A 22,173-nucleotide genomic window follows, 5' to 3' on the forward strand; every position below is an offset into this window, starting at 1 on the left:
AAATTAAATTTCTATAAAAAAAAATTAAATATATAAAATAGTTATTTAATATTATAATTCAAAAATTCCATTTCCACTTTTTAATAATGTCAATTTCCTGTTTCAGTGTTACGCATATCCGGCAGGGGTCTAGGACGCAACCGGTTCGCCATCTTTGTTCAAACGTCGCACATCAATCTCGGTCTAGAGAGCAGCGTTTTGCTTTAAATAAAGTTTGATTCATTTTTTTTTCGGCAATTATTCTTGTGAAAATCAGTGAAAAATTGTTGTGAAAATCAAGACCATTGAAGTTGAGAAGAAAATTAAAGGTAATATATATGAATAATTGCCTTTTTTCTATTTACGATTGTCAGTGAAACAATGTAAGCGGTGAAATAGGGTGTTTGAGTATTGATTTTGTAGAGAGCACAACTTTTGTGTGTGCCTTATATAGTTATAGATAAAGATAAAATATTGAATTCTTTTCTATATTACAAACACCATATTTTTATCTTGTTTTTCGAAATTATTTAATATTTTTATTAATTTTTTTTTCTTACTCAAGGCTGTTTCGTTATTTTTAACAACGTAGCTAAAAATTTTTTTTGGGTTAGTAAAAATAATTTTAACAAAAGGACTATATAGTTAATTCAATATAATTTTATATTGAATTCTAATTTCAGTTTAATTTGATACAAATTAAAAAAGTATTTTCAATTTGTAATATTATTTTATGTATTTTAGGAAAAAATGTCCAAAAAGAAAATTATATAAAATTAATAATTTTTAAAAAAAAGGGTTAAAATTTTAACAATAGGAAAAGTAAGACTAAGAACGAGATTCAAATGTTTTTGTACTAAATTTTATTATTAAATATTTATTTCAATTTAATTAATTTCTTAAAATTTAAAAATGTAGATCTTGTTAATTTAAAATTTTATTTATTATTTTATTTGTAGTTTTTAAATTTCTACATTGCTCTCGACTTAAAGGGCAATTGAAAAAATTCGAAAATTTTGAATTTCGAATTTTACTGATAAATATATGGGATAAAATATATGAATTTATTTGTTCCCTAGAGCGTTGCCAAGATTTCTGACAACTTTGAACAACAATAAACCATAATCATGAATTATGGTTATAATAAATACAGGTTGGTAATTCCAATATATGCCATGAATGTTGCTTTGTAAATGTAAAAAAAAAATACTAAATATTTATGCCTTGTCGTGTATATTCAGTATTGAGTTATTTATCTGACTCAAAGCAAATAAAACTAAAAAAGCACTTGTGGTTTATCTATTTTTTTTTTCAATACTACATATGTAATAACAAATTCACCTTTAATGGAAATATCAATTAGAATTGTAATTCTAGCTTCAGCATTTTTTTTTCTTTTTTTTTTTTAAAGGTTATATCGCGATTATTTCTATATCTCTCGATCTAATTACAGAAAAAAAAAACATGTTAAAAATCTGATACCCAAAGGAAAATGATTATTACTCTTTAATGATCAATAAGAAATTTATTTAAATAAAATTATATTGACGAATGGAAAAATTATTTACATGACAAATTTTTTTATTTATTTTTCACGGCTGTGAAATCGATTTTATAATTTTTAAAAATAACTGAAAATTCTATTTCAGTATATAACAGAAAATTTTCCTTATTTTCTTAATATTATATTTTAAATTGGAAAAAAATAGTATTGAATCAAGAAAATTCATTTCATTATTATTTGATTCAATATTTTCTTGATTTAAGAAAAATTTACTTTAAGTAAATTTTCTTGAATCAAAAAAAAAAAAAATTAGTGGATCAAATACGAACGAGTAAATAATTTTCTTGAATCAATTATACTATTTTTCAGTGAAAAGATTATATTTAATAATCTTCGGTTTATTATCGAACTGCGTGTATAAAAGAAAAAAATTTAAAAACAGTATTTAATTTACGTTAGGAAAAAAAAAACAAACAAATTATAATGAAAAAAGAACATCTTTATATTTACCGATTTTGTAATTTGCATTTCCGGTAAAAGCATCAAAGAGAGCGTAACAATGAGTTTTTTATTACTTCATTCGCACATCCGCTATATATATATTGTGTTTTATAGCAGAAATATCACGTTTGTTAACAAAATAAAATTTATGTTTATATGATTTTTAAGGAAATATTTTTTTGAATGAAAATTTCTGTGAATTTTCGCCTCGAAAAATATTTTTTACGTTTATTGATCAAAAAATTAAAAAAAAAAACACATTTTTTTTTTAGATAAAATTTATGAAGCTGAAGTACGCAACGTTTATGATAAACGATTTTTAAATGAAAAATTGTATAATTTTTTTGCCTAAAAAATAGTTTTTTAAAATTTGTTAATTAATAAAAACTACAAGAAATATTTTTTAGGCGAAAAATTATACAATTTTTCATTTAAAAATCGTTTATCATAAACGTTGCGTACTTCAGCTTCGTTGAAAATTTATAATTTTCTGTTTTAAAAAAACGAAGCTGATGTACACAACGTTTATGATAAACGATTTTTAAAGAAATAATTTTTTAAAATGAAAAAAATTCTATAATTTTTCACCTAAAAAATATTTCTTGTAGTTTTCATTAATCAATAAATTATAAAAAAATATTTTTTAGGCAAAAAATTATAGAATTTTTTAAAATAAAAAATTATTTTTTTAAAAATTGTTTATCATAAACGTTGCGTACTTCAGCTACGTTTAAAAAAAATGTGTTTTCTAATCGTTGATCATAAACATTAGCATTGTTATTTCATTTATTTATTTATTTTTTTTTTTTTTTACAAATTTTTCAATTAGTAAGTAATAAGTAATAATGCATGTTAAATAATTTTATTTATAGAAATAATTTGTTGTTTTTTTTAATCTTAATCGAATTTTTGTGTTTCAACAGCTCAAATATGAGTCCACGCGGTCGAGGATTTAATTCTCGTGGAGGAAGTTCGTACAGAGGCCGTGGGGGTGGAGGTGGTGGAGGCGGAAGAGATTGGAATAATTCAAATTCCGGTGGACGTGGTAATTACACATCTCGTGGTGGTTTCAATAAATACAATTCCAATTCGAACTATGATTCTCGCAATAAATATAATTCTGGTTAGTATATATATTTTTTATTTTTCAATTTATATAGAATAAACGCAGGTAATTCCAACTACTGATGCTATGATAAAACAAAATTTCTTTCCAGATAAATAAAAAAAAAATGAAATTTAATTTTGGCTAAAATTACGGAAAAAATGAATTTTTTGCGGAAGCTATATCTCGGTCAATTTTTGAGCTACAGGGTTCATTTTTTTTTTTTTTTAATCAAATTACTCAGAATTTTATACACTTTCTTTTTTATTTTAACTATTTTTATGCTAAAATGTCATGAAAGGAGGAATTTTGCAAAAAACTGATTTTTAGCACCTATTTCTTAAAAAAAAAATTTAGGCTCCGGTAGGAATTCGAAGTACCAACTTTAGGGTACTTTATTTTTACCCCAAAATGAAGGGTTTAAGCAAAAAAAAGAAAAAAAATTGAGATCCTGAGCTAAAACATCTAAAAATGCTAACTTGATTAGACCAAATTGTTAAAAATTAAAAATAGCAATCTTTAAATAAAATTATCAAAAATCAATTTGAAATTCAACTATTTTCAAAAATTGAAATTTAAAACTTTCTAAAATTTATTATTTCTAAAGTTTTTCATCTAACACTTTCTGAAATTTAATAATTTCAACTATAATTCTTGCGAAATTCAATTATTTTTTAATGATTTTTATAATATTCATCGAAAATTCTATTATCTGAAAACATTTTTTTAATTAAAAACTTATAAATTTCAATTTTTTCTATAATTATAAATTCTTCAGCAACAGGAATCAGTGGAAAATTTCAATAAAAAAATCACTTACAGTTTAATTATTTTTAAAACATGTTATCTTAAATTTATTGATAAATTATTTTTAGTTCTGTAAAATTTAATTATTGTCTGAAATTTAACAAAATCTTTTGAAATTTAATTATTTCTAAAAATTACAACTGTAATTCTTCCAAAATTCAATTATTTTCAACAATTTTGATAATATTCTTCGAAATTTCAATTTAATATTTTTAAATTTTTATTTTTGTCTGTAATTTCTAATAAATTCTTGAGCAACAAAAATCATCAAAATTTTCAATTAAAAATCAATTGATGTTAAATTATTTTTAATGATTTTTATAATTCTTTAAAAATTCAATTAAATTTAAAAAAAGTTTTAAATCAAAAATCAAAAATTGAATTGTCAGAAAAAACAAAACGATTTTTAAAGAAATAATTTTTTAAAATGAAAAATTCTTTAATTTTTTGCTTAAAAAATATTTTTTTTTTATAATTTGTTGATTAATGACAACAAGAAATATTTTTTAGGCGAAAAATTGTAGAATTTTTCATTTTTAAAGATTATTTCTTTAAAAATCGTTTATCATAAACGTTGCGTACTTCAGCTTCGTTCAAAATTAATTGCTTAAATCAGACCCCGTGTGGAAAAGTGATGTGGGCCCCCAGCGGGGGCCCTTATGGATCGCCCTCATGCCATGAGGGCCGCATATGGATGATCCATAGGGGCCCCTCATGGAAACGACATGCTCATCGATGAGGGCGCCCGCATGGGCGATCCATGAGGGTGCCCCTACGGGCGCCCTTATGGGCCCTCACGTTTGCCCTCATCTTGCCCTCAAGTTTGCCATAATGTTTTTTAATCAATAATATTAATAATAAAAGTTAATTAATAATAAATAAGCTTAAGTTATGAATAAATAACATATTTATTTAATAATTATTCAATTTTAAATTAAATTCTTACTCAAATTGAATTTATTAATTAACGTTCTAATTAATTAACTGTCGGATATAATTAAAAGTAATAATAAATTAATTAATTAAAAAATAAAAAAATATGTAATTTATGCATACTATTAACCGATATTTTCATTTTTCAATTAATTCATACATAGAATTAATGATTAAACGCAAACCTGAGAAATAAATAAATCTAACACATGGGGGGAATCGAACCTAAGGACCTAAGACCTACGGACTACGAGTCTAACGCTTTACCAACTACGCTACGCACGCTACTTCAAAACGAATGCTAACTTCTTGATGCTATTTAAACTTGAAAAATACCTAACAAAGAAAAGTGCTTAACATCATTTAGTTAAAGTTAAGATATTAAATTATATTTTCCAATCAAATGCAATTTATAAAATATAATTAATTATATGCTTTATGATTATTATCATGAATCATCTCAGGTGAATTTTCAAAAAAGTGTAAATATATTTTTATTAAAAACGCGTTTTTCGTTGTTTTGAATCATTGGAAACATTCATTTTTTGTTGATAAAAAAATATTTGATTTTTGGACTTAGAAAATTTTGCTAATCGATCATGAGGGCGATCCATGCGGGCCCCTACGGTGGCCCTCATCTATTTTGCCATAAGTGTGAGTGTTATTTTCAAAAAAGTGTAAATATATTTTTATTAAAAACGCGTTTTTCGTTGTTCTGAATCATTGGAAACATTCATTTTTTGTTGACGAAAAAATATTTGAATTTTGGACTTAGAAAATTTTGCTAATCGATCATGAGGGCGATCCATGCGGGGCCCCTACGGTGCCCCTCATGGATTCGCCATATGGATCAGCCCTCATGGGCCCCCGCCGGGGGCCCCGAACTCTTGAGGGCAAGATCGTGGCTTTTTCCACACGGGACTTTAAAAACTAATTTTTAATAGAAATTTAAGAATTTTTTGTAATAATTTGTTTTACTTAATTAAAATTTTTGAAACTTTGTCTTAGTTGGATTCTGAAATATTCGAAATAAATTTTCTTAATAATATTCTTATACAATTTCTTATTAGGGGATTAATAAAATGAATTTAATAATTAGAATATTATAATATTTATAATAAAATAATATTTGCTTATTACTCCAGCAAAAAAAGTGAAACATTTGTTTATTATTTGAAAAAATAATTGTTTAAACTTCTAGAGTTTCTTTAAAAAAAAAAAAATTTTTTTAATTTGTTTGAAATAGAAAATTTTAATAATTTTTTCTAAAAAATTCTGCCAAAAATCTTAATTAGAATAATTTCTAATTTTCTATAAATCAAACTTACAAAGCTATTACGAAAAAAGAACTACAATTTTTTTTTTTTTTTGAATCTATTTTACTGAATTCAAGTTTAAAATTTGATATATGAATGATTTTCAATTTTTTAAAGAATTTATGATATTATTTAATTTATTTAATATTTAATAGTGATAGATGAATATTTCATCATAATTAAATAATAATAAATATAATAATAATAAATGGTGATAAATAAATTGATTAAGAATTACAAATATCGACTTTTTTTGTAAGTTTTATTTAGAATTGAATTTTATAAATATATATATTTTTTTTTCTAATTTCCAGGTGGATCTGAAAGATACTCAAATAGAGGTGGAAGAGGTGAACACTCGAATGCCTACAAGCGACCACGTGTGAGTGCAAAAGAAATCCTTAAATTTCCTTTCTATTAAATATTTAATTAATCCGGAACTATTTTAACGCGAATTTTAAAAATTAAAATACAATAAAAAATTGTAGTAGTTGGCTAATTTTTTTTTTCGAAATTCACATTAAATACTCCCACTGAATTCGTATTTTAAAAAATTTTTAATTCTAAATTTTTTCATTCTTCTTTCTTGATTTCAAATTCACAAAATTTGTCATTTCTTTTTTTTATGCAAAAAAAAGGAACTTACAGAAATTGAATTATTCACAGGATTCGTATTCCGGACGAGATGATCACAGATCATCCAGTGATTCTGGCCGCAAAAGAATGAGGAATGATTCATATCAGGTATTTAATTTCATTTCTCATTCACAAATAACTTTAATTGTGCTCACATCTATTTCTCAATCTATTCTTTTCCAAAAAAAAAAAAAAAAAAGAAAGAAAAAATACGTCGGTGAAGTTCACAACGTTTATGATCAACGATTGAGAAGAGAAAATATTTTTCTATGCAAATTATTTATTTATCCAAAAAATTTTTTTGCAACGTTTCTTTTTTTGAAAAAAAAATTCTAGGCAAAAAATTAGTTATTATTTTTTGAGTGAAAAATAATTTTTTTTTTTCAATCGTTGATCATAAACGTTGCAAACTTCACCAACGTGAAAAAATCATTTTTTCACCGTAAATTCAGTAAAAAAATTTATTAGTTTTAATAAAAAAAATTCATCGAGAGAGAAAAATGTCTCTTGGAAATAAAAAGAAAGAAAAAAAAAACAAGGTTCCTGTAGAAATTGTGTAGTCTCTTTTGCCAAAAATTAAAAGTAGAACGCCTCTTGAAAGTAAACTAGTTAAATTATAGGATAATGATTCAAATCATAAAATCTATATATGAAAGAAATCAGGAAATTGAAAAAAATATTCTCTATATTAGACAAAATAAACTCAATAGTTTTCATGATTTCCTTTTAAGCGACGAGTCTACAACTACTCACACACCTATTCTTTTTACGTTGGGACATAAAAGTGGTGGAACACTGCAAAATATTTAAAAAAAAATAAAAAGTAGAGCACAAATTTAAAAAAAAAAAAAAAAAATGGTGAAGTTGTGTGTTAGTCTTCCTGTTTTCTAATGGCTACCTGTCATTCCACAGTTAATTAACTGCTATATAATATCATCGCAAGTCCTTTAAAAAAAAAAGTATATCCAGAAGTCTAAAAAAAGCTTTCAATGCAAAACGAAACAATGCAAAAAGGGTACGAGATTTATTTCAGAAATTTCGAACAGTCAGAATCAAATTAATGAATGAAACGTCGTTCTTTAAAAAGAAAATTTATATATATACTTTCCGGTTTTGTCTCTTCATTCTCACTGCTCGGAAATATTTATTTCCATCTTTGCATTTTTTTTCTCTCTCTCAACATCTTGGGAGTGTGTGAAAAAAATTAGAAATTTAGTAATTTAAATTTGCTATTTCAAAACAAGGCTACAAAAAAAAAAACAATATTTCCCCCAAAATTCTTTTTGTTAAATATATATATATATTTTGTCCCTCAAGATGATAAAAATTTGCAGAAGAATAGCGATATTGTATTCTTTCGAAAACGAACGAAAAAAAAAATGAAACAGAAAATAGAAAGAGCGAGAATACAAAATTGCATAAAAAAAAGTAAAAAAAAGAAAGAGATTGGAAGGAGCACAATTGACTTTGATTTGGCAGGGTGGTGGTAGCAGCAGTTCGCAGAGGTATTCGGGTTCTTATGGTGGTTCATCAACATCGGGACAATATGACGATAAGAGATCGTCAAATTCAACGTACGAGGAGAAAAGGCAGAATGAACGTACATCATCCTATCATCGTTCGGAAGACAGGCATTCTGCATCGAGGAATTATACAACACCACAACCACCACGCATTAACGATATGGCACCGCCGGCACCAAGATATACTTCCAGTCGTGGAAGAATTTCCCGTCAGACCTCGAGTTATCGGGGTCGTTCATCGACACGTGGCAGAGGTGGCGGTGGAATTCATCGTGGTTCCCGATCGGACATCATCTTGTCTCGGAAGCGAACACTCGGCACGCTTGACTATCGACGCAAGCTGCTGGGTTCACGTTCACGAGACTACATCCAGCGTGTGCGCATGACAACAACCAAGATGCGCAGGAGGTAACTAAATTAAAAAATAACTTTAAAAAAAAAACAAAAAAAAAAAAATACAAAAAAAAACCTAAAAAAAATAAAAAAAAAACCTCAATACCGTCCTAAGTAGCCTGCTTGCTTTTCTATCGAAACTGGATATGAGTCAAGATATGACGATTAAAAAAAAAAAAAAATCAACCAATGAAAATACGAAAAATGATCTTCTACTGCCGAGAGGCAAAAAATTTTTTATAATAATAATAAAACAGGGTTCTAAAAAAAAAGTTAAATGTATCAAAATCGACGAAAACATCTTTATTTTGATACAATTTCTGACTTCTTTATTATCATTCATTTTATAGATATAGAAATATTATTATTATCAGTCAGTAAATGTTATATGTTGAATCACGAGAAACTTGAAGAAACAAAAAGGCAGAACGGTATATATATATGCATACATATAAATCATTAAAATTATACGAGATGAGATGAGTCTATATATTTAGAAAAAAAAAATGGGGGAAATCACGAAATGAAATAAAAATCGCGAAATATATATCTATTTGATAAAAAAAAAAAGGTCAACTAGCATGCAATATATTATTAGAAGCTAGTTGACGATTATTTACAAGAACAAAGTAAAAATAAAATAAATAAATAAAAAAGGAAATATGAGAATGAAAGGGAAATAATTTAAATCAAAACCTAAATTGCTGTGCCAATAGTAGCGGTACTACTAGGCTCTCTGGTAGTAAAAAGGACTCTGCACCCAGCATGAAGGACAAGGATAGAATGGCCAAGGCTATTAATGCTGAATTTTCTGACGAAGACGACGACGACAACCGGAGTAACTGGGATGAAGATGAAAAGGTAATTTCGTTTTTTTGATACTGTTCAATTTTTTTTTTTTTTGTTTCTTTACTATTTTAAATGTTTTTTTTTATTTTTGAACATTCAAAATGAAGATTTGTATTATTAACATTTTTTTTCCCCCACCGGATAATTGTCACTTTTTATAATTTCTTTTTTTGTCACACTTATTGGGAATCTAGGGGTAAAAAATATTGTTAATTTTTTAGAGAAAATCAATATTACAGGCTTCATAGTCGTTCCCTTTTTTTCCCTCTTTGTCTCTAAAAGTATCTTATTTGAAAAATTTTCACTAAATTTCCGCGAAACTGAAGTACGCAACGTTTATGATAAACGATTTTTAAAGAAATAATTTTTTAAAATAAAAAATTCTATAATTTTTTGTCTAAAAAATACTTTTTTTTTTAAAATAATTTATTGATTAATGAAAACTACAAGAAATATAATTTTTAGGTGAAAAATTATAGAATTTTTCATTTTAAAAAATTATTTCTTTAAAAATCGTTTATCATAAACGTTGCGTACATCAGCTTCGTAAATTTCCCCAATTTTTCACAAAAAAATTCAATTATTTCTAAAATTCTTTAAGTAAATTAATTATTTAAATAACTAGCAAATTTAAACGCGCGCAAAATTGAGTATGTAATTGTTTGTTATAAAGAAATTAAAATTAATATTATCAATAATAATTTAAATTTATTAGAAAATTATTACATATTAAATGATAATAATGAAAATTATATGTTTATATAATTAATATTTAATAGAATTAAAACGAAGCTGAAGTACGCAACGTTTATCAACAAAAACTTTAAAAAAAAAAAAAAAAAAATTACTATCTTGTACGAAATTTCCTGGCGCATCTTTTTTCTTTTCATAAATTTTTTTGTATTTGTAACAGTTTTTGAGAAAAATGCAAAAAACTAAATTTTTCTAAAAATCACTTTTAATTAAAATTTTCATTTTAATTCGTTATAAAATGTAAAGTTCTGAATATTTTTACATACAATTTACAGGATTTATAGTTTAAACTATCCTTTGAATGATCCTTAATAGTAATTCATTTTTAATTTTAAAAAAATTATTAATTTTTTTGTTGCTCAGTGCTGCTAGGCTTTATATTATTCAAAAGCTTCGTTTATCTAGGGAATTTTCACTGAGGATAAACTTCCTCTGAATAAAATGTTCATTGATAATAAAAAAAAAAAAGTGTATTAAAATAAAACTTTACAGTAATCTTTATTGTGTATCAATAAACATTTTATTCAGAGAAATTAATATTTTTTTTTTCTAATTAAAAAATGAAGAATTATTATTAAGGATCATTTTTAAAGGATGGTTTAAACTATAACTCCTGTAAATTGTATGCAAAAATATTCAGAACTTTTCATTTTAGAACGAATTAAAGTAAAAAAATTTAATTAAAAATGATTTTATGAAAAATTTAGATTTTTGCTTTTTTCTCAAAAACTGTTACAAATACAAAAAAAAATAAATTATGATGAGAATAAAGATGCGCCAGAAAATTTCCTACAAGATATATATATAGTAATTTGAAAAAATTTATTTTTAAAAATTGATCTTTAAGGTACCAGGGGCCAACGAATACCGCTGTAGAAATTTTAATTATAATATCCGGCGGTTCATATTTAACATAGGCGGAATATTTATCTGAAAAATACTTTAAATATTCCGCCTACAATAAATATATGTAATTTAGGGTCAATATATAAATTTAAACAAAAATTTTGTTGATAAACGTTGTGTACTTCAGCTTCGTGAATTGAATTTTTGAATTTGAATTTGGAATTTTAAAGAAACTAATTTCGAAATTTGGAAACACAATTATACAACTTTGACAAAAACGAGAAAAAGAATTGTCAAAATTTGACACAAATTTGATACGTCATAAAATTACAATTCAAAAAACACGTGAAATCAGAAAACACCAACTTTAAGTTAGGACAGAAAGACAGACCAAGCATTTTATTATTATATATATATATATATAAATAATAATTACATTATTTAAAATATTTTTTTAATTCAAAATTCTTAATTTAAATTTTTGAAAAATTCCATTAATATTTAAAATATTTGCGAAAAATAAACATTTTTATGAATTTCATAAATTTTTCAATGCAAGAAAAAGTTTATAATGCAGGCATCGAAGTGACACACCTTTTTTTTAATTTTTTAATACTTTTTTTCGACAAGGCTACTTTTTTTACTACTAATTTTGTCCAAAAGCCACTAAATGCTACTTTTTTCAAAAAATAATTTAAAAAATGACAGAATTCAAGAATTTTAAATTTTAGCGAATTTTTTGATCCCTAAAAGCTCGCCAAGTTGATGATTTATTAGCCGCGTGAACTACAGCTTTATATAATTATTTTTTACACGAATTTTCATTTTTCAAAATAGCATTTAACATAATTTCTCTTTAAACGACCTTTTACTCAATAGAATTTTTAATTTGTCAAATTTTTTTTGACAGAATTTTTATTTTACAAAATTTCTCTTTACTCAAACGTTTTTTTTTTTTTTTTTTTAATCTAATTTAATCGAAATTCAGACAATAATTGAATTTTGAGTATTTTGAATTGAAAAATGTTTTAAATAATTGAAATGCCAAGATTTTGATTAAATTTATTAGAAATTTATTTATTTGAATCAAAATTTTTAATAATAATTGAATTCCAGGAGATTTTGAATTAAAATTTTTGTAAATTAAAATTGCTGAAAATTATTAACAATGTTTCAAACAGTAATTGAATTTTAGAGAATTTTTAATTCAAAAATGTTTTATTTAATTGAATTTTTGAATAATTGGATTGAAATTATTAATTTTAGTAAAGAATTTTAGATAGAAATTTTAAAAATAATTGAATTTTGGATTAAAATTTTTAGAAATAATTGAATTTTAGGAGATTTTTAATTAAAATTTTTGTTTTAAAATACTAAATAATTTTATATAAGCTTTCGATTCCAATTTCTAGGATTTAAAAATTCGAATTACTTAAAATTCTACTGAATGAAAATTCTAATAAATTAAAAATATGTTAAATTAGAATTCTTTTCAAGCAACAGTTGGGTAAAGAGAAATTTTGTAAAATAAAAATTCGTTACTTTGAAAATTCCGTTGAGTAAACATTCGTTTAAAAAAAAAATTCTGTATTAAATGCTATTTTGTAAAATAAAAATTTATGTGAAAAATCATTTTTATGGAATAATCATAAGCTCCTGCCATTGTGCCAAAAACAAAAATTTAATCGAAATTTAACAATAGAAAAATTTTTTTTTTAAATAATCAGAAGAAAAATTTAATAAATTTGTGGTTTAGTGTATAAATTAAGCTTTTATCCTTAATTATGTAATTTTCATAATACCCTAAAAGTCCCCTTATTTCCCCTAAAATATTTTTTAGGATCACTATGAAGCTCTGATATTAAAAAAAGTGGGTTTTTGACTATAAAAAAGATACATTTCGGAGCAAACAGTTTATAATGTCATTTTTTTTAAATTCACGTGAAAAAAAAACTTGTACAAAATTGAAATTTTAAAAAATGTAGAAATTAATATTTTTAGCTAAAATAATTCAATAATATTTAAGAATTTCTAAAAATGAAAAATATACACCTTATGTTTGATCCGAAATGAACATTAAGATATAATACAATTTCTTGGGTTTCGTACAGAATTTAAAAATCATGTAAAAAAAAATATGGAATTTAATAGTATATTATGTGGCAAGCACGTAAAGTAGTACTTTTTAGGTGAGGATGTAATTTTCAGTACGAGCTGTCGTTAGTGCGACGTAGGTGAGACGAAGGCGAGCTGTAGGTGAGATGAAGACGAGCCGAAGGCGAGTCGAGTCGAGCCGAAAGCGAGCCGAGTCGAACCGAAGTCGCACAGACAGCGAGTATTGAAATCATCCGAACCTAAAAATTACTACGTGCGAGCCACATACGCTATTTTTTTCGCCATTGTTATGAAAAAGTGAAACAATTTTAAAGAAAAAAAATAATAAAAATTGATAAATAAAATAAAAGCAAAAAAAAAAATTATGCAAAAATTAACAACTGCCTAAAAAAGACTTTATAGGGCAGTTTACTGCCTAAAAAAGACTTTATACGGCAGTTTGCTGCCTAAAAAAGTCTTTTTTAGGCAGTTGGCCCAAACTGCCTTAAAAAGTGCTACTTTATCTGCCCAAAACAGGCACAAAAAAGACACTTTTTCATGTCAATGGCGAAAAAAAAATTTTTCTGGAAATCATAAAAAAGGCCTGGAATTTTTTTTAAATTTTTATATATATTTATTTTTTTCATTTTTCCAATAAATTTTTGCAATTTAAAATTCTAGCTTAAATTTCATGTCAATAAAATAATTTTTGCCATTTATTTATCTACAATAATAATGAATTGAAAAATAAATATTGTATCTATAGTTTCTTTTGAAGAAAGTGAGTAAATCAAAACAGTAATTTATGTAAAATCTATGTTTCATAACAAAGTATTAATTAATTAAAATTATATTTCATTTATTTGCTCAATTTATACATATATATATATATATATATATATATATTTGTAGTTAATATTATATTTATTTTTATTTACATTTATTTATTATTATTTTCTTGAAATTACTAATTAAATAAAATTTACAATATGTTTAATTAATACTTTCAATGTTTTTTTTTTATATATACATACATTTATATATGCACAAATATTTAGTAATAATGTCTTGAAATAGTTATTTGAAAAAAAAACAATTGTTTTCAATTATTATTAAAATATTGAATTTAGTTAGAAGTGTGTTAAATATGCTAACACATTGGATAACGAGAATTCTTATTACATTTTTTTTAAACTATAAAAAACAAACGTACAGCCACAAGGTGAGGATGATGAAAATGCTGAAGAAGATGAGGACAAGGCGAAGAAGGAGGAAAAAATAAAGCCTAAGCAGGAAAGAACTACTGAAGACGAGGAGGAAAAAGACGATGCAGTAAAGGACGATGAGGAAGATCCAAAACCAGATGTGAGTTTTTTTTTTTTTTCTTATTTTTATTAAAATTGTCGTTTCTTTAACATTCGAAATTTGAATTTATTTCTAAACGAATTTTCACTTGTTCGAATTTTTCATTTTAAAAAAATTTTTAAACGCCGAATTGGCGCTAATTTTAAAATTAATCAATCATAATTTCATTGATAACTTCTAATTGGTTAATTTTTAAATTAGCGCCAAAATTTTTCTGACAGATATTTATTCGGACAAACATATTTTCCTATACTAGGTCACGTGGGAGGTTCCCACGTACCCTTAAGGAATTAATTTAATATATCTAATAACATTAGTTATTAAAAGTAAAATATTTATTAACTAATTAAATTTAATTAAAATAAAAAAAATCGACTTTTCCGACCTTTCTTCTTTTAGGAATTTAAATGCACTAAAACGACTATTTTTACGCCTTAAAGTTGATCTGAGGTTTGCAATTATGCTAAATAAATTCTTCCCTATTAGAATTTGATCCATTGGAAATTTGAACTATTGGATGTTATTTTTTTTTTTTTTTTATTCATGCGCGTCTCGTTCCTTTTTTTCGATCTCTATGATTGAAAATTTGCATTTTAGGAAGACGACGAAGAGGAAGTGGAGGGTAAAGAGGAGGACAACAAAGAGGAGAATGCAAGATCAGGTTCTGATGAATTGCCAAGTCGACGTGACGGTAGACGTTTTATAAAATTGATTTGCGTACATTGTCAACATAGAAGTGTTACATTCAAGGAATATTCATTGCATTTATATTCGGGTAAACATAATTCAGCAATGAGACGCGTTGCCGCCAAACATAAGGCAATGTTGGCACGTATGCGTATTGTTCAACGTCAAGAGCAACGTCGTGTTGAAGCACGAGACGAAGCACGTGGCACACTACCATCGAGAACAATTTTCTGTCCAGTTTGTAAACTTAATTACAGATCACTTAAGGCAGTGCACAATTTGTCAGATTCACATAGGCAAATTAAACGTTTCTTGACGCCATTCTGTCGTGTTTGTCGCATTCAATTAAGATCGCCAATGACATACGAGACACATGTCTGTTCACTGGATCATATTAGGGTAATTTTTTTTCTTTTTTTTTTTTTTAATTCTTTGAAAATTAATTTTTTTACGGATATTTTTAATTTGTTTTATTTGCTTTCAGAAGAAGAATCTTCAAGATGAAACAAAGAAACGCGATGGTGATGAAGTTAATTCGAGCGGTGGTGAAGATGAGGATAAAGAGATGAATCTCGAAAATTTCATGACACTTGATTCAGTGGGCGATGTTGATGGTGAAAATTTTTGTAAATTGAATTAAAATTTTTGTTTTTGAGAAAATATTAATTTTTTTTTTTGTTTGTATTCTAGCTGAAGAAGATGAAGAGAATGGCGATAAGAAAAAGAAGGAAAAATCAGAAGGCGAAGGAACTGATACGGAGAAAAAGGCAAAAACAAAGCAAATGATTAAAGTTGGATCAGAATATATAAAACGTGTTGAAGTACAATTTTGTGAATTGTGCAAAGTTTATTTGCCACGAAGCGAAAATAATGAGCGCGCTGTCGCTCTTCATTGTTCCACTCGCAGTCATCTTAAAAGGTAAAAAAAAAAAAAAACATTAATCATTTATTTATGTTTTCTATTTAGTGAACTTATAATTTTTCATTTTTTAAATGACATTCGTATTTTCACTAGGAGAACTGTAATTTCCGTTGTGTAATAAATTTTCCTTTTGTATACGAATTACTTCTACTTCTTTAAAATAAATATTTCTTTTAAAAATCTTCAAATTCAATTATCTTAAACTATTTTGCAATTAAAAATTTATATAAAATCCAATAATTATTTAAAAAAAATTTTAAAATCATTAAAAAAAATTATCAAAAAGTTTTATTCAAAATCACTTAAAATACAATTATTTTTAAAAATTACAATTTAAAACCTAAAATTTAATTATTTCTTAAATTTTTCATCTAGAAAATTTAAAAATTTTAAATACAACTTTTTCGAAATTCAATTATTTTGAATGATTTTTATAATATTCTTCGAAAATTCAATTATCTGAAAGCATTTTTCAATTTAATACTTTTGAATTTCAATTTTTGTCTGTAATTTCTAATAAATTATTTTCAATTCTTTTAAATTTAATTATTTCTAAAAATTTTCATCTAAAACTTTCTGAAATTTAATAATTTCAACTATAACTTTTCTAAAATTCAATTATTTTTAATGATTTTTATAATATTCTTTGAAAATTCAATTATCTGAAAGCATTTTTCAATTTAATAATTTTGAATTTCAATTTTTGTCTGTAATTTCTAATAAATTATTTTCAATTTTTTTAAATTTAATTGTTTCTAAAAATTTTCATCTAAAACTTTCTGAAATTTAATAATTTCAACTATAACTTTTCTAAAATTCAATTATTTTTAATGATTTTCTTAATATTCTTTGAAAATTCAATTATCTGAAAGAATTTTTCAAATAAAAACTTTTATTTTTGCTAAATTATTTTCAATTCTGTAAAATTTATTTATTGCGGATTTAAAAAAAACTTTTGAAATTCAATTATTTTTAAAAATTTAAACTGTAACTCTTCCAAAATTTAATTATTTTTAATGATTTTTACAATATTTTTTTTAAAAATTCAATTATTTAAAAAAAAGTTTCAAATACTTTTATGCAATTCAATAATTTAAAAAAAATATATATATAATTTAAAAATCTGTAAAAGGGTGAAAATTTCCCAACTGGGCCAGCTAAAACTGACTTTTCAAATTTAAAATATTTTTTTTTCATAATCTATTGCAGGAAGCCGAATTAAAAACATTCTTGAAATGCGTTTTTTAAAAAATTAATTATTTAATTATTTATTAACAATTGAATATTTTGTTACTTTTCCACTAAATTTGCAATTAATCTGTTGCTTGTTAATGAAATTTAATAAAATTTGGTGAGTATATAGAAAAATTATGTCTCTTTGAAATGCAATAGAAATTTCAATTAACCTTTATTGTTTATGCAAAAAAAATTGTTTATTTACCGTAAAATGGGGTAAAGTCGGCGTTTGGGGGTAAAGTCGGCCGGCGCTTTAAATCATTTTAAAGTTTAACTATTACTTTTTTCCAGAAGAAATCCGAGTTTTATTAAAAATGTAGTTAGAATTAATGTAAATTAATAAATGAAATACAATATTTAAGTGTTTAAAGCGCCGGCCGACTTTACCCGCAAACGCCGACTTTACCCCATTTTACGGTAATAAACAAATTAATATTTAAACTATTTCTCATATGTTTAGGAAAAAATTTCAAAAACGACATAAATCTACACTTTCTCAACTTTAATTTAAAAAAAAAAAATCTTAGTACCTTTAAAAAATGAGTGAATTACGAGAATTATTTTGCAAGTAACAGAATTAGTATCACTAGAGAAAACTTTACATTCCAATGTAAAATTTTCTCTAGTGTTACTAATTTATACAAATATCATTTATACTAATACTAATTTGGCTAAATAAAAATTTGTTTTAGCCAAAATTTAATTAAATAAGATTGGTTAAATAAAAATAAGGCTTTAATAAAAATTCTATTAAAAAAAAATTCGTTTAAATAAAAATTCTGCTATTGAAAAATTTGGTTCTACGTTAAATTAATTTTCTAAAATTCAAACTTAGTACACATTGAGCGTCCCAATTAAAATCTTTTCAATGAAATAACAAATTCATAAAATTTGTCTTCTTATAAATATGAGAACAAATTTAATTTTTTAAAAATTAATTTTAATATTTTTATTAATTAATAATTAATGAATAATAATTTAATAATTTAATTTATAATTTAAAAACAAAATTTTTTTTTATTTCTTGTAAATATAAGAACAAATTTAATTTTATGAATTTGTTATTTCATCAAAAAGATTTTAATTGGGATGCTCAATGTATACTAAATTTGAATTGTAAAAAATTAATTTAACGTAGAATCAAATTTTTCAATAGCTGTATTTTTATTTAACGGAATTTTTATTTAAAAGAATTTTTATTTAACCGAGTTTTTTTTAATAGAATTGTTATTATAGCCTAATTTTTATTTAACCAAATTCTTATTTAATTAAATTTTCGCTAAACCAAATTTTTATTTAGCCAAATTAGTATTACTATAAATTATATTAGTATAAATTAGTATCATTCGATAAAAGAGAATAGGTTTCGACGCGTAGTAGCACGCCGCGCGCGGCAGTGGTGACTGATTCAGTGCTTACACGTCGCTCTTCAAATTCTCGTAATTCACTCATTTTTTAAAGGTACTAAGATTTTTTTTTTTTTTTAATTAAAGTTAAGAAAGTGTAGATTTATGTCGTTTTTGAAATTTTTTCCTAAACATTTGAGAAATAGTTTAAATATTCATTTGTTTATTAAATAAACAATTTTTTTTGTATAAACAATAAAGGTTAATTGAAATTTCTATTGCATTTCAAAGAGACATAATTTTTCTATATACTCACCAAATTTTATTAAATTTCATTAACAAGCAACAGAGTAATTGCAAATTTAGTGGAAAGGTAACAAAATATTTAATTGTTAATAAATAATTAAATAATTAATTTTTTTAAAAACGCATTTCAGGAATGTTTTTAATTCGGCTTTCTGCAATAGATTATGAAAAACAATATTTTAAATTTGAAAAGTCAGTTTTACGTGGCCCAGTTGGGAAATTTTCACCCAAAACTTAATTATTGTTCGAAAATTTATTTTAATCATTATAACTAAAAACTATGCCAAAATTGTAAACTTGAATAAATTGCTTAAATCAGATTTCAAAAAATTTCAAAAATGGTACTTTAAGAATTTTTTGTAAAAAAAAAGAAATTTTTTCTAAATTAAAATTTTTGCAACTTTGTCTTGTTTGATTCTGAAATATTCGAAAAAAATTTTTTTTTGATAATATTAGTATAGAATTATTCTTATTAAAGAATTAATAAATTTAATGACCTTTTTTTTGCGCTTTAAAGTCAATCCAATGTACTTTTATAATTTGAGAAATTGTTTATTTAAATTAGAAGATTATTTTCTATATCGTGTTCATTTTATAACAAAAAAAAAAATATATAATTAACAGATATGTACGTGATAATGATGACAAAGCATTGAGACGACAAGCTGAACGAATTCATCTTCAATCATCATCGTCAACGACAACAACAAATTCATTGAATACAAGTGAAAATACAAAAGGTGGTTCAACAAATGCCGATCAGCCAAATTCCGATAGTGTTGCATCGGGTAATGATGAAACAAAAGCATTATCCGATAATGGCAATGTACACGAGTCAAAGGACGATGAGGAAGATGAAGAGGAAGAAGAAGAAGAAGAGGAGGAGGAGGACGCCGAGGAGGAAAGTGAAAAAACAACAAAAAATAATAGTAAAGAAAATGAAGCCGATGAAGAAGATGAAGATGAATATGGTGTTGATAGTGGTGATAAATTATTTGACGATGTAGATAAAGATTTGGGTAATATATTGCGTGAAGCTGAAACAGGTGCAAGATCAAGTGACGACGAAGACTCACGTTATGATCGTTTTCGTAATACTGGTAAAAAACAACATGCCAAAGAAAAAAATGGAGGCGATGGAAAACAACAAAACGAGGATAAAGAAACGATTGTAAAAAAGTCAGAAACTAAGCCGAAAACTGTGGCCTAAAAAAAAAGAAAAATTGTTCAACATAAAAATCGAATTTTACTCAATATCATATTCAATGTATGATCATAATCGTAAACAAAAGAAAAAAAAAATTAATCTTTTTAAGATTCGTTTCATTCGTCTTTATCAGTTTACAATTTAAGAAAAATGTAAGGCATTTTAATATCTAGGCCATATATAGAATATATATATATACATATAGAGTACATTAACTTTTTATTATAGAGACAGAATGTACGACATTATTAGAGAGACAACTTTCATCAAGAGATTTGAAAATTTAATTTGTAAAATATTTTATCGATATTTTCTAATTTGATTTGTTTTTTTTTTTTTTTTTTTGTCTTTTTAATAAGAATATCAGGCTTCAATTTTACTTAAGTGTAGATACTTGTTCATCAATAGAAAAAGAAGAAGAAGATAAAAAGACTTTCAATTTTAGATTGAATACAGAAATAAATGTGTAAAACTTGATAAAATTATAATATCAAGTTCAATGCAAAAAAAAAAAGAAATCTTACATTTACATGATTTATTTTATTTGATTTCTTTACAATTTTTTTTTTTTGTTATTTTTAATAAGCACGTGTGTGGATGTGATTTTTCTTGCGTTCTTTTTTTTTTTTTTTTTTTTTTTTTGTAAAAATTATTTGAGAAATTTGAGTATTTTGAAGAAGAAGAAGAAAAAAACTGATTTAATGTTTTCCTTTCATATTATGTAATAAAGCTAATGTTTTTGGCCACTTAAATAATAAGCTGTGGAAATTTATTAGAATCACCTTGAATTTTAAACAGATTATATTTTTTTTCGATTAATTTTAATAAAAAAAATTTCTCTTATTAATTTATTATTGTTTGAAATTTAACACAATCTTTTGAAATTGTAATTCTTTAAAAAATTCCATTATTTTTAAAAAATGTTATCTAAAATTATTTGATAAATTATTAATAACTAATTTTTACTAAACTTTTCTAAATTAATTAATAATTATTTTAATTTTTAATTATTATTTTAATGAAATTATTAAATAAAATTTTATTACCGTTAGTTAATAATTTTGCCGCTAGAATGCGTTTTTAAAAAAAGTTGTTCACATTTACATAAATAATATTTTATCCATCGTTTTTACAGTAAGAAGAATTTTTTTTTTTTATTTCGCGAAATTTCACAATATTTATGCATAGGAACAATTTTCTTTGTAAAAATAAAAGGGATTTAATGAATTTTAGAGTCGTTAGGATTTTATTTTTAAAAAATGAGGTTTCTCACAAGCGCAGATATTCACATAGGTTTTAATATATAAGGACAGTTAAATTTTCAAGTAAAATAGAAATGGTCCGTTACTACTCAGGAATTTGGTGTCATTTCATCCTCTTCGAGGGAACGAACGGAGTGGACTGGTGATTTTTCTCTGTCATTGAGCCTTCAATTTAGGTCTGTCATTTCCTCAATCTTTTTAATAAGATATATCACTTATTTTCTCGATTGTGGAAATGGGAGTATCTTCGAACATTATATAGTTCGTGGATAAATGAGAGTTATAGCGCGTAAACTCTCATATCTGATTTAACTTTGATGTCCGTTGAATCTACTTGCAAAAGAAAAATCCTGAATTGATTGAATTTTTCATTGATATGAGAAAATAATCTGGACTATTCTGTTCGATTCCTCGGAGTTGATGATGTCACATGGGAAAATATTTCCCTACAACTGTAGTAGTTAAACACCTTGACCATTTCTTTTTCTTTTCCAATAAAAAATTAATTATCATATATCTCAAAATTTTAGATAAAAATCTTTTCTCATTTTAGAGTAAGATGAATACTTGCAAAACACATTAATTCCCATACTAGGTCACGTG

The 22,173-nt window shown here is 24.5% G+C and overlaps 1 protein-coding gene across 4 annotated transcripts; it reads left to right on the forward strand.

Annotated features, from left to right (window-relative positions):
- The first annotated feature begins 128 nt into the window (after positions 1-128).
- On the forward strand, positions 129-20,324 carry LOC127277804 (DBIRD complex subunit ZNF326-like). Of its 4 annotated transcripts, none has more exons than XM_051299191.1 (12): positions 129-308; positions 1,059-1,132; positions 2,908-3,107; positions 6,460-6,527; positions 6,812-6,889; positions 8,261-8,712; positions 9,414-9,558; positions 14,455-14,604; positions 15,202-15,690; positions 15,779-15,905; positions 15,982-16,210; positions 19,726-20,324. In XM_051299191.1, exons 2-12 carry the CDS (start codon positions 1,107-1,109, stop codon positions 20,309-20,311), a joined length of 2,550 nt encoding a protein of 849 aa, XP_051155148.1. In that variant the 5' UTR covers positions 129-308; positions 1,059-1,106; the 3' UTR covers positions 20,312-20,324. The 4 variants fall into 4 exon arrangements, with proteins under 4 accessions (XP_051155148.1, XP_051155147.1, XP_051155146.1 ...); XM_051299190.1 differs by having other exon boundaries at positions 9,417-9,558; positions 15,776-15,905; XM_051299189.1 differs by having other exon boundaries at positions 130-308; positions 15,776-15,905.
- Positions 20,325-22,173: the final 1,849 nt, after the last annotated feature.

This window comes from Leptopilina boulardi, unplaced genomic scaffold (genome assembly GCF_019393585.1).
Source record: "Leptopilina boulardi isolate dan_hultmark-lab unplaced genomic scaffold, ZJU_Lbou_2.1 LbouV2_179, whole genome shotgun sequence".
Classification (NCBI taxonomy): domain Eukaryota; kingdom Metazoa; phylum Arthropoda; class Insecta; order Hymenoptera; family Figitidae; genus Leptopilina; species Leptopilina boulardi.

What these genes read in the sequence shown, in the direction of transcription:
- LOC127277804 (XM_051299189.1), top strand. Translation starts at nt 1,107, where the DNA reads ATGAATTATGGTTATAATAAATACAG. An exon ending in TCGCAATAAATATAATTCTG is followed by an intron (nt 3,108 to 6,459) that starts GTTAGTATATAT and finishes TCTAATTTCCAG; the next exon opens with GTGGATCTGAAAGATACTCA. An exon ending in AGGAAGATCCAAAACCAGAT is followed by an intron (nt 14,605 to 15,201) that starts GTGAGTTTTTTT and finishes TTTGCATTTTAG; the next exon opens with GAAGACGACGAAGAGGAAGT.